The sequence below is a fragment of the Pteropus alecto genome, unplaced genomic scaffold, assembly GCF_000325575.1.
Source record: "Pteropus alecto unplaced genomic scaffold, ASM32557v1 scaffold14, whole genome shotgun sequence".
In the NCBI taxonomy this organism is placed as follows: domain Eukaryota; kingdom Metazoa; phylum Chordata; class Mammalia; order Chiroptera; family Pteropodidae; genus Pteropus; species Pteropus alecto.
The window spans coordinates 9,267,278-9,280,146 of NW_006436810.1; the positions used below are offsets into that span (position 1 = coordinate 9,267,278).

Genomic DNA, 12,869 nt, shown 5'->3' on the forward strand with positions numbered 1-12,869 from the left:
TAAGGAGTATAATGGGAATTTGCATTATAGAATGTCCAATCCCTTGTTTGCAGCACTTTTTTTAAAGCTACAATCCTGTTTCATGTAAAGTGAGCAAAATTTTTAAATACTGAAAAACTAGGAAGTAGTGTAGTCATCTGACATGTCAGGTTTTTAGTTGTTAGTGTGTCTGCATAAGCAGCTGGCCTCAGCATGTTCCCCCATGCTACTCTTTTCCTTCCCAGGAGATGTGGAAAAAATGCTCCGGCATTTTAAGGAACAAAACGTTTTATGCACTGGTTTGGGAGTAAGGAAATTGGAATATTATTACCACTAGAAACAAGAAAACGTTCTTAAGTATGAGTAAGGCCACCAAATTTCATACAGACCTCAAACCGTGATCTTTCACTTGCCTTTGGCTTTCGTCATTTTGCCAAATCTCACCCGGAAAAAAAAAAGTCTTAAATTGGAAGTATATACTTGGCATTTTTAAAGGAAGCTGGAGTTTGAAAGCTTTAGGTCGAGCTTAAAGCACAAAACTTCATAGTACTTTCAAAAAGTAATTTTATTTACCATTTTGGAATCGTAATAGTGCAGGAAGATGTCTCTTCCCTCTGACCAGCATGCCCATTGGGTGTCTTGTAGTGGTTGTGATGCATTGCGTTGTAAGCAGTGACTTAGCAGTTCTGTCTTTCCCGTTTTAGGCACGTACAGACTGAGATACGCACCTCCCCTCCCCCCTTCTAATGATACGTTGGACTCTGCAGACTGAAACAAGTAAAGCTTGCCTACCTAATATACTGAAGTGTGGGGAGTCATGGTGGGGTGCGGAGGGGAGGAAAGGAAAGGTATTTTGTTCGTGTTTCTTTGTCTGTACATTTCCTAGATTTCTCTGCAGTTGGGGTTTTTCATTTCTCTTGTACTGATGTCTAAAACAAAAAAAAAGAATGCATTGCTTTTGAGCCTCTGGTCTCCTGGTTCAACAACAGGCTTATCTGTATGATACATGTAATTTAAACATCCAAACAAACTATCAAAAGGAAAATGTGGATGTGTGCTTTTTTTTTTTTTACACTGAATACTTGCTGTGTGCAATGTTTACTGAATCTTTAAAACTGTGTATTTGATCTTTTTTACAACACTGGTGACAGTCGTGAAGTTTGGAAAAAAAAGATACTTTGCTTCTTCCACAGCTTTCCTCACACCCTGAACTACATACAATTCCCTCCCAGCCACCCTCCTCCTGGTCGCACGCAGGCTGCAGGAGTTTGGGGCGGTGCGTTGATCCACACTTTTGTAAACTGCTCTGCATATAAATTGAGGGTAAACTGTTTCACCTTTAATGTTAAGGGAGAAATCAGATTCCCAAACTAGCGTGTATATCTCTAATAAACAGCGTCACTAAATGCGCATATGCAGCGCTTGCTGTCCAAATAAAAGTTAAACTTAAGTGGAAGGGAGAGGAAGAAGTAAAACCACATGAAACTAAAAGATACAGTGTATGAAGTGGACAGAGAGCTTTTTTCTTAAAAAAAGAAACAACTTTTAATTCATCATACTTTTTTAGCCTGTTGCTTCAGAGAGACATAAAGTGAACAAACCAGTGTGAATGTCGCTCTGCTGTGTTTGTGTTTGTAAGGACAGTCAACGCCAATGTAGTCTCCCTGTGTGGGGCCGACACTACTTGAGTAAGGATTTCTTCTTGCCCTACGCCAGCTGTTACAGTGTTACGTTGTATTAACGTGTATGGTTTATTGCGATCTGAACAGAAACTCTGCATTTCTGCAAAAGTCAGGTATTTGTTCCCTAACCTGTCTCTTATAGCAAAGTCACTTTTATAACAGTTTACCACTATGCTTGATTATAATGTGAAAGACTGAATTCTGAGTGTGTTAAGATGGTATTAATCATGTCAGTGTCATGTCACTAAGTTTAATGCTGCTGTTTTAAAAAAAAAAAAAAATTTTTTTTAAAGCAAATCTATGTACTAAATTGCTTCCAGGTAATTTTTGATTTCCTAAAGTGCACTGAGGTGGTCTGGAAGAGTGGGTGTATTTTTTTCTGACTGCTGCGTTCAACAGCAACGAGCAGCCACCCCTGTATAGTCACAGGGTATGGGCTTGGGCCCGGGCCCGGGCCTGGGTCTCTGTCCCCGCTCCTCAGTACACAGCAGACGTGAAGGGCATGTCGTGTGGGGTGGCCTTGGTGTGCAGCAGGGGAGCCTGAGCGTTTGTCTTGGATCAGAAGCCTACCAGATTGCTAGACAAAAGGAAAAACTTGAAGAAAAAAGAAGCTTCGTTTAATGCTTCATAGGTAGCATTTATATTTATAGCACCAATGTACATTTTGAAACTTTCAGGGGCGGGCGTTCAAGGGGAACAGGGAAAAAGGGGTGGGTGTGAAGGGGTAGATGAAAGCTTTAATTTAAAAAAAAGTTTGAGTAAAGGAAATTATTTTGATTAAATATATTTTATTTGATCTGGGTATTTTTGGACCACGTTATTAAATTAATTGTTAAGCTGCAGTTGAGTTGTTCAAGTGAGAGTTTTGATAAGCCACGTATTGGACCGCATTGTGACTCACTTGCCAGTTGTACTTTATGGAGCTTATTTTATGATTTAAAATACTGTACTGTACATAGGAGGTATATGCTACCTTCTCCTTATTTGTATGTTTACCATATACTTTGATATTTGAAATGTTATGTACTGGAAAGGCCACTTATATTTCTAGAACAGATTGGATTTTATGCAACCTTTTTTTCTTGAATTAACAGCAATAAAAAAATGAAAAACAGCTTAAGAATTGTGCTTTATTGCAAACTGTATACAAGTGAAAGATAGGACATCATACATCACAATTTTTTTCTTTTTAAAGAACCAACCCACTATTTCCGTGTAATATGGGCAGTGAATCCCAAAGTGGTTCCCCATCTGGATGTCCTTCAGTTTCCCCCAAACTACCTGACTTTATAGGTTGCTGTGTGACCACTAGAAGAAGAGACTGCATTGCTTTGTGCCAGAGGCTGCTGCGGTGGCCAGGTAGGTGTCCTCGTCACCCTGGAGCCGTGTTTCTGGTGTGGGCGGGCCCTTCCTCCCCAGGAGTGGGGGGGCTTCACTTACGGCCTTGAACTTACCGATACGGTTTCCAGGCAGCTCTCTCAGTGCAGCATTGAGTATCTTTTTATTGAACGTTGGTTCTATCTTCTATAATCCGGTCTCAAGTCACTCTTTACATAATCAGTAATTGATAAGAGATTATGGAGAGGTGCTTTCCAAGTATCCACAGGTCAGTTAAGTCCTCTGGCGATGGCTGAGGTCTTGTCGCTTGGCCCAGGCCCCGCGGATTGTCCCCCAGCATTGCGCGCAGTAACTTGGAAGGGCTCCAGCCCTCAGGGCACTGAATGATTGTCTGGAGCCATCTGATGAATGTCCTCTCTGTACTCAGTGAGCAGTGGGTTTGAAGTGATGCCAGAATCCCTGATGGCAAACAGTGCACCAGCTTCCCCTTCAGCCGGCAGACACGCACCTGTACGTGACACGTAACTTCCGAGCTGCCTTTAACACGCTCTTCTCCAGTGTCAGCACCTGGGTCCTTACCCTTCCCTTCCCCTTCCTCCACTGCACCAAGGTACCCACTCCAAATGTTCTCACGTTTCGCATCCTCCTCCCCCAGGTATCCTCAGGTTTTATCGAAAGGGCATCCTGGACCTGTCTTGTGTGACTGTCACAACTTATCTGGTTTTATGGTCCTGGTGTACTCTCCTGCAGTTTAGTCATGTCCACTAACTTTACAATATTCCATTGCAGTGGGGGACATATAAAAAAATATATATATATATATATGCACACATAATTTGTTGATTTTATCAGCAGGTATTTGGGTGGGTTTTGTTTTGCTATTTAGGTGATAGATTAGATAGCTAGATAAGATAGACAAGATAGCCAGCCAGCCTTTGGGACCAGCCTTCTGGTTTGCAGGTGGAAGAATTTTCTCAAGTATCTTGAAGTGCAAGTGCCAAGTTGTAGGACATGCAAATATTTAGTTTTCCAAGACGTGCCATTTTGCTTTCCAAGAGGTTCACAGCCACAAGCCCCTTGGTCTGTATATCCTGCCGCCCTGCTGAAGTGGTACAGCGCTGGCTCCAGGGAGGGTGTGGCGAGGGGGGGGCCTCGCGTGGCCCCACAGGGTTTGTGTAAGGCTCCTGGGGGAGGTGGGCGTGAAGAGCCCCGCGGTGCAGGCCGGTTTGGGGAGGGGAATGCAGCCTCACTGGGCAGGAAGTGCGATTTGTGGTTCAATAGAAGAGTCAGACAAGATTTTAGGGTCAACTGAATGAAACTTTGGGAGTTACCAAGTTTTAAATAGAGGGAATGGTCAGGCGGTTGAGCATACAGCCTGGATTCGGAGACCAGTTAGGGTGAGGCAGTGGCCAAGGGAGGGGGCGATGCAAGAGACGAGTAGAAGGAGACTTGAGCCTCTGAGGTTCGTTTTCCCTAGAGAGAAAATAAGGTTCTTTGTTTTAAACTATGGCCATGAGCATTAAGTGAAACATGGGAAAGGTCCACCGTAGTGAATGAGAAAGCACCGGGAAGGCACTGCGATGGTGGTTGATCTTAACTTTGATGAACGGGAGAATTGCAGTTCTGTTCGAAGGGACAGGGAACTCATGTGAGGGACTGAAGGCCACTTCCTGCGGGTGGCGAGGTGCCTGGCAAACGTGGTTCTTCATTACATTAAGGTTGGTTCAGCGCTCTCCACGGATAAATGAAATAAGTATTCCTGGTCCTCAAAAATTAAGTCTAACCGGAGAGCTTCCCAATTAATGGCAGCTTTGGGCTATAAAAACATCAGCACCGAAATAAGATGCGTTCGTGACAAGGCAAGCGCACATCTACTTTTCTTATGTTTAAGTGCTAAAATCAAAATTTTCTGAGAAGGTCTCCAAAAAGATTAAATCACAGTGTAAAGAAATTTTTTTAGCAGGGAGCATCTCGTACTCATCCATTTCAACTTGGAAGACACCTCTTTTCAATTCTGCATACCGATTATAAAAGCATTCTAAGGGTAAGGCATTGAAGCGATTGGAGGCAAGCTGTGACAGTGGTTCAGCCCCCATAACCCTCCCTCATTTCATCTCAAATAAAAATGCTGAGTTCCCCGACCCCGTCCACCCCACAGGAAGGGCCCACTTATTTTTATTTTCGGAGAAGTTGAGGTGTGGGGGCTGAAGCGAGCAGGGGGTGCTCAAACAGGGTCACTGTATCTCTGGCCCTTTCTTACGGGGGATTGGGGGGGACCGGCTGTTGCGAGAATGGAGGACTCTGGGATCCAAGGGTTAAGAGGCCGCCGTGAACTCAGGCACAGGGCGTGTGCCACCTGCAGCGCCCACAACCCGTCACACGGCCCTGGGCAGAGTCCCGTGATGTCCACTGGTACGTGGGCTACACAGTTTGGATTCTTAGGGTCAGCCTCACATTGATTGGCCCTCTTTGAAACAACGTGAGCCCTCTAGATTGAGCCTGTACACGTCGCTTGACGCCTGTGTGTACACGTGCCTGTCCATCTTGGAAGCACTGGGGCTCTAGGCTTTCTCATGGGCCCTGAAAGGCACCGTCACAGTGGGGACATCAAAGACCCTTCCTGCAGTCATACTTTCGCAGTGACCGCAGGCCTTGGTCACTGGTGCTCCTATTCCCGAGATCCTGTTTTGCTACTTGAAAGTTGGGGTTGAGGTGGAGGACCGGCGAGGCTTCGTTGTTTTTTATCTCGCAGCTCCAACTTGATCTCTGTTAAAAGGTCTCGGCTGGCCTCGCCCCGAAAGAAACTGCTGATTGGGAAGCAGCGCCACCTCGTGGCGGATGAGGACAATGCATACAAGCAGATGTTACTTACCACTGACCTAATTTAGAGAAAATTTGAACATAAAACAAAACATTTGAGATTGTAAGCCTGAGCCCAAAACGTATAAGAATGCAGGCAGCTGGCCACAGAACTAGTTTTAGCCGTCTCCTCTTTCTGCCGTTCCAGCCTCAGTGTGTTACGAACGCATCAGCGGCACCTTACAGTCCCCTTCGTCCTCTCCGCCGTGCTCGTCCGTCACAGCTGTGAAGGGCATGGGCTCTCCCTCATTTCACGGATGACAGACTTGGGGCTCAGAGGGCTTAGATGCCACAGACAGGCCACTGAGGGAGGCCAGGCCCCAACTTCAGACTACTGCTGACTTCCCGCACTGCTTCCTGCTCCACAGGCACTTGCTCCTCCGTGGGACACGACAGGGACCCATGAGGCCCCCAGATTCCTGAGACAGGTCCTGGCCAGGTCCTAGTGGGACAGAACGTCTCTTTTCTGTGTCTCTGGTGAAGGATTTGAAGATGGGGGGTGAAGGAGAGTTTCCAGATGAACCTCAGGGCTTTTAGAACTAGGCTTTACATTCCTGCCTGTCTTGGACGAACTCAAGGGGCAGCAACTCTTGCCTATGTCCAACGCCTTAAATGTGCACAAACACCCTCGGTTGGAACACAGAGCTTTGCTCTGCAAAGGTTTCTATTATCCCCAGGTGTCTGGATAAACCGAGCATTAAGTGACTATTCCATTAGTTTTAAGACTTAAGAACTGAAGAAATGAAGTAGTAGGGCAAGCAGAAAATGCAACTGCTGATATTTTTTAAGCTCCAGCATTTGCATACAGATTGTCCCAGGCTCTCTGTCTACCAGCCACCACCACGCAGAAACACTCCAAAGGCCAAGAATGACTCCAGCAAAGTCACCTGCAAGCAAGAACGTGGTAGTCACACCCACACCAGAAGCCCTCTGAGTGCTAAGAACGAGACTGAGTACCTCATAGTTACTTAAGTGCTGCTTCTTGCTGGCGTGTCAGGCTTGGGGCATTTGTAACATCGTAACTTAGTCGTGCATTGGATGCCTTCAGCACACGGACTTGCTCGGGAGGCGGCACCAATCGTAGCTTTGTTCCCAGCACCCACCCCCAGCACACATGACCTTCCTCAGGCTTATTTACAGAATGGGGGTAAATCACTTTGTAGGCTAGTTACAACGGTTAAATTTGACAAACTACATGAAGCACTCAATGCCTGACACGTAGTAGGTACTCAATAAATCCGTAAGGCCGTTAGAGGCCAGGAACTATTAGCTCATTTCAGCTTCACGACGGCCCTATGAGGTAGGTCCTCTGCCCCATTTTGCAGTTGGGGAAATCGAGGCACAAAGGCTGAGAGTCCAAGGACACAGAGCAATTAAGCAACAGGGCGGGGACAGGAACCCACGGCTCTTCCCCGCTGGGCTACTCCACTTCTCCGGAGCCCGTCACAGGACGCTTCACAGGATGTCAGTGTGAGCGTGCGAGCGCCCTGTGCCAGCATCGGGCAGGCGGGGCCGACGGACACGCCCTGGACCCTCGTCTTTCTTACCCAAGACCTGGGCGCCTCATCAGGAAAGGGTGGTGGAACTCGAGTTCAACGATCTCAAAATTCTGTGACTTGAAGCTTTTCACTTTAAAAGATTTATCAAGATTTTCTAATTCTTTGCATTTATTTTTTGTTGAACTGATTTGGAGTCCTTATTGAGTGTGGTCAGCAACAGGGACCCCACCGATCACCCTTCGCTGATGGGAGGTGAAATGTTTTCCAGGCCCTTGGGGACAAACTGAGAGGAAAGAGCTCGCACAGGGCCGACAGGTCACTAGGCGGCAGCACGAGCCTTGTCCGGCTCAGGAGCCACGTCCGTCCGCATCACCCTCTACCCCAGTTTCTAGGCTCTTCTCTACTTGTCCTGGTAAAGTGTTCATCTGTGGGGCCTTTCAGTCGAAACATAAAGCTCACGTACAGTCCTGTGCTGAAGGACACAGGGCAAGGCGTAGCCCACAGAGGGGACGTGCGGGTTGGCGAACCACGGCCCACGGCCAAGGATGGTGTTCACAGCTCCGCACAGTTGAAGAAGAAACGACGGGTTATCATGACACGTGAAAACTATATGAAGTTCCAAGTCCAGGGTCTACCAATGAAGTGTACGGGGATGCAGCCACCTTGATCCTACACGAGCGACACCGAACGGTTAGGACAGAGGCCCCCTGGCTCTCGAACCTGAAATAGTCGCCGTCCTGCTGTGGAGAAAGCTTGCCCGCCCCTGACACGTACCAGCCTTTTCTAAATAGAGCTGCGCTTGCCCGTGTCTTGTAAGGCCCTGATGGCGTGTGATGCCGGAGTCTGCACTGTGTCCTTTTCTGCTGCTGTTTTCATGGCCCTGTGGAGACGCCGCTGCTGCGTGAGGGGTCGCGCTGCCTGCATGCGGCCAGCCGCGCCGCCCGACGTTCGGCCGGGAGCCCGGGGCGTAACTCGCTGCCACGGGGCGACGAGCTGTGGCATCGCCGTGAGTGGAGACGTGAGCTCTGCGTTCTGAGAACCGGGGAAGGGTTCTCAAAGGACACGGTTTAGTTGGGCCCAGAAGGAAGAAGGGAGACATTCCTTAGTGGGGAGATGAGAGGTGGCGAAGGGAACGGCATCATCAGAAACGTCCTTCGGAGAAAGTACTGCTGTGGAGTGCCCCGGGCAGGGGCGGGGCAGGGGCAGGGGCAGGGGCAGGGCCGAGGGCAGGTGAGGGCCGACGAGAGCCTACGAGGGCAGACACTACCCCGGGAGGGAAAAAACAGAGAGGTAGGTTTGAAAGAGAAAAGCATGAGCCCTTTGGCTCTTGTTGAATCTGTGGTGCTTGAGTGACATCTGAGTCCAGTGTTTGTCTCCGCGTGTGGCCCTGCAGCATCTGCAGCAGAGTCACCTGAGGGGCTTCAGTAAAGACACAGACTCCTCAACATCCCTCCCTCAGACACAGACCTACGGAACGGAAGTGCCCGATTTGGGGGTGGGGACAAAGCAGAGCCAGCAGAGGAGGAGGAGCGTGAGGTCAGAGGTGCTGCCGAGGATGGAGAATATTCCCTGAGGATCCCCCCACCCCACCCCCCGAAAAAGATTTTGAGAATGAAGTGGTCATTAGAGCCACATGCAGTAGAGGTCAGGAATCGTGGCCAGTGAGCTGGACAATCGAGGTCACTGGTGGCTCTAAGATGACAGATTACTCGAGGAACGGAGCAGAGGGGGCCGGGGGACTGTGAGCAGGGCAGAGGGGGACACGGGAGGATGTGGGGATGGAGCCGGCGCCACCGGCACCTTGTAAGTGGGCAGGAGGAGGAAGGTGACCTGATGGCCTCGCTTTTCTCAGTGCTTGAGGAACCAAGGTCAGGACCTGCTGCTTGGGCACTGACTAAAGCGCCGGTGTCACCGGGACTGGAACCGTTCACCTGAGGTGTGGCCAGTCGCTTGCACGGTTGAGGGATTTTTTCTAACGAAGCAGGACCGCAGATTCGGAGGTGGAGGTTCTGGGGTTCCCCGGGAGACGCTGTGCCTGCTTCGTGGCCCTGGCTCATCCGGCTGCCTCTGTGGGTCTTTCCTTTCCCCTCCGTCACTCCCCCAACGGGCTCCCATCTGTTTCTTCCACGACCCCGACTGCCTTGTCTGCGGCCGCTGAGTCTGGGCCCCAGGATCCCATGGCCTCCCACCACCTCAGCCTTCACTTTCCTGGCTTTTGGTTCCGTCCCCGGCGTCCAGGGCACTGTTTCCAGCTTCAGTCCCAGCAGACCCAGACCCTGTCTGCGAGTCACCATGAAATCCCTGGCAATGTGCAGCGGTCAACACGCTGGGGACAGGAGAGAGGCCTCAGCCACCTGAGAAGCCCTTCCCCAGGGTGTGACACCAGACTTGATGCAGCGGCAGCCGTGGCCTGCGGGGAATCACCTAGCTGGCCTTAGTGCGAGGTTAATGGAAACGCGAAAAGGTGAGTGGCTGACTTTGCCTTTCACTGCGTTGGGGTGAGGGTGGGGAGGGCAGTTTGCTGAGCACGGGAGCACCAATTTGATTTCTGGGGCGATGTTTAAACCGCTAGGACCTGTTTACCAACAAAGAAGTGATCTTATAACTCTACTCAGTTTTTTAGGAGGTCCCTGGACAACCTTTTAGCGTCGGTCTCGTTGCTAATCTTTAAAGGCAGTGTAACATAACACAGGGTTATCGGCATAGACTGGTCTGACTCCGAAAGCTGCCTCTTAAGCGGGGCCTCTGAGCGCGGCCCCTCACCTGCAGACAGATGACAGGAGTGTCCGCCTCACGGGCCGGGGAAGGGGTAACATGCTCAGACGTGGCACCCAGCACACAGGGAGCACTGACGACAGACGCTTTGTTCTCTTTCCTTTCAAAACATCTTCTATCCAAAACCTGGCTTCACATTCTAGGGCTGTCAAAACCAGCAATGCCTCCCTTCTTTGGGTTAGACAGTGCTTCGTTCTTTTGTTGGTGTTAGAAATTTTTATTTTACATAGTCACCCTGTACATACACTTCATATCTTCTTTATAATTGATAAGCCAATATTGATACTTTATCACTAAGTGAAGTCTATAGTTTATGTTTGTGTTGTACGTTCCATGGGTTTTGACAAATATATAATGACGTGCAGCGTCACACAGAGTATTTTCACTGCCTTAGAAGTCCCCCTTCCAGACCCCGACCACGGATCGTTTACTGTCTCCATAGTTTTGCCTTTTCCAGAATGTCATGCAGTTGGAATCAGGTAGCACGTCACTTTTTCAATTTGACTTCTTTCACTTAGTGACATGCATTTAAGTTTCCTTCATGTGTTTTCATGGCTTCATCCCTTCTTCCTTTTCTTTCTTTCCTTCCTTCCTTCCTTCCTTCCTTCCTTCCTTCCTTCCTTCCTTCCTTCCTTTTATATCAAAACATTTTCCTTCCTTCCTTCCTTCTTTCCTTCCGTCCTTCCTATTTTTTTTTCTGAATAATATTTCATTGCCTGGATGTACCCCGGTTTGTTTATCCACTCACCTATTTTAGATGTCCTGGTTGTTTCTAGGTTTGGGCAATTAAGAATAAAATTGCTATAAGTAACACCAGAAACTGCAGTTGGGCACGACCACTAGGATGTCTCTAGTGATGGGCATGTGAAATTCTCAGAAACCGAGCTAAGGTGGGAGCATTAAAAGCTGAGAAGATTGTGAATTTGCGCTCTCATCTGTTTCAAGATCATACCGAATCAAAGCGACATTGCATGTTCCATAACAATTCTGATTTATGGCCAATAATTTTTTCTCATCTTGCAATGTCTCCATCTCAATATTGCATGGCAATTTCTCATCTTTATTTAGTCTCTGAGCTGAGGACAGCTCAGCAAAACTTGCCCAGGAGGCTCGTGTGCCACCCACTCACATCTACGCATCCCAGTGCATGCTACTCACAGATGGCCAATCTCCCCGACAAATGTGAGTGTGTCAGTCAGCAGTGAATTAAGCCCAGAGATTTTTCTTAGGAAACCTTTGTCCTGAAGTGACTTGCTCAGGAATGCACAGGAAGTGCAAGATCTATTGACCGAAACCAGCTCTTGGCTTCATAGAGCCCCTTCGCCAAACGAGGGCGACACTTCTAACCTAACCGAGATGGCAAACCGCGGGGAAGGTCTCTCTCTACCATAACTCGCTGAGCTCTAGAAGTGAAATAAGCAAACGACAAAGCTGCTCCACACATCCATGTGCAGGTTTTTGTGTGGACATTAGTTCTCAACTCCTTTGGATAAAAACCAAGGAGCACAATTGCTGGATCATATAGTAAAAGTGTGTTGAGTTCTGTAAGACCCCACCAGACTGTCTTCCAAAGCGGCTGCACCATTTTGCACTCACACCAGCACTGAATGGGAGTTCCTCACGCTCCACATCCTCGCCAGCATTTGGTGTCGTCAGTGTTTTGGATTTTAGTCATTCTAGTAAGTATGCAGTAGTATCTCACTGTTGTGTGGATTTGCAAATTCCCCAGACCTATGATGTGGAGCATCTTTTTCATAGGTTTATTTGTCATCTTTTTGGTGGAGGTGTCAGTTCAGATCTTTCACTGATTTTTTCAATTGGAGCGTTTGTTTTCTCATTGTTGAGTTTTAAGGTTCTTTGTGTATTTCAGTTACCAATTATTTGCCAGATAGGTGTTTAGCAAATATTTTCTCCTTGTCCTTTTGTTCGTTTACTGCTTTGTTCTTTTTATTGTATGAAAGGGAATGTGGGGACAGCCAGGACGGAAACCAGCCAGAGAGTTTCAACTCTATTCTTTTTTTTCCCCTGTCTTTATTTTTATCAAATGCAGCACCCAGCAGTCTCCAGCGGTACTTCCTTGTGCATTCAGAACGTGCTAGAAATGGATTCCTCAGTGGTCGCCACATCCTCAGCCCAGAGCTGGTGCCGCTCTCCTGCCCGTGGGGTAGACCCTGGGGGTTTCCAGGTCTCTTCCTTGGTGGGAACAGCCAGGCACTATGAGGGAGCGGGCCACGGCTCACCCCTTTTTTTACTTGCCCAAAGGACAGAAATTGTGGGCCGACAGCAACATAACCTCATAGCTTCTTAAACCTTATTTGGGACACCAAAGACTGAGTTCCTCCTCAGTGTATTTATAGACTTGCACAGTAAAAGGAGAAGTAAGTGGTTTCTAAATCCAGGCTTCCAGCAGGCATTGCAGGTGTTGCCTGCCTTCTGGAGCACATGCGGCCTCGGCAGGGCCGTGGCGGAACAAAAGACAATAGCCCAGACTCTTAATCCTGTCTGCTTCCCACGGGATGGAAAATCACCGGTGGCAGTGGGAGGGGAGTTCAGCTCCGTGGAGGGGCTTTTCCCGCGGGTCTCCAGCACGCTCCTCCCACCCCACCCGCCTTTGACACATTGATTCGTGCGGTGTCCTAAAGCTTCAGAATAGCTCCGCATCTTCTCTGGAGCTTGACATTAAAATGTACGTTTTTCTGGCTGTACTGAAAAACATGGCAAGGAGGAAGCGAACCGC

At 48.4% G+C, this 12,869-nt stretch overlaps 1 protein-coding gene across 1 annotated transcript in view; it reads left to right on the plus strand.

Moving 5' to 3' along the window:
* Positions 1-2,781, plus strand: part of ZCCHC2 (zinc finger CCHC-type containing 2) — a 52,694-nt gene extending 49,913 nt beyond the window's left edge. Inside the window, exon 15 of the mRNA XM_025048087.1 lies at positions 684-2,781. Coding sequence (XP_024903855.1) covers positions 684-751 — 68 coding nt within the window. The 3' untranslated portion in view covers positions 752-2,781. The remainder of the gene's footprint in view (positions 1-683) is intronic.
* The last annotated feature ends 10,088 nt before the right edge of the window (positions 2,782-12,869 follow it).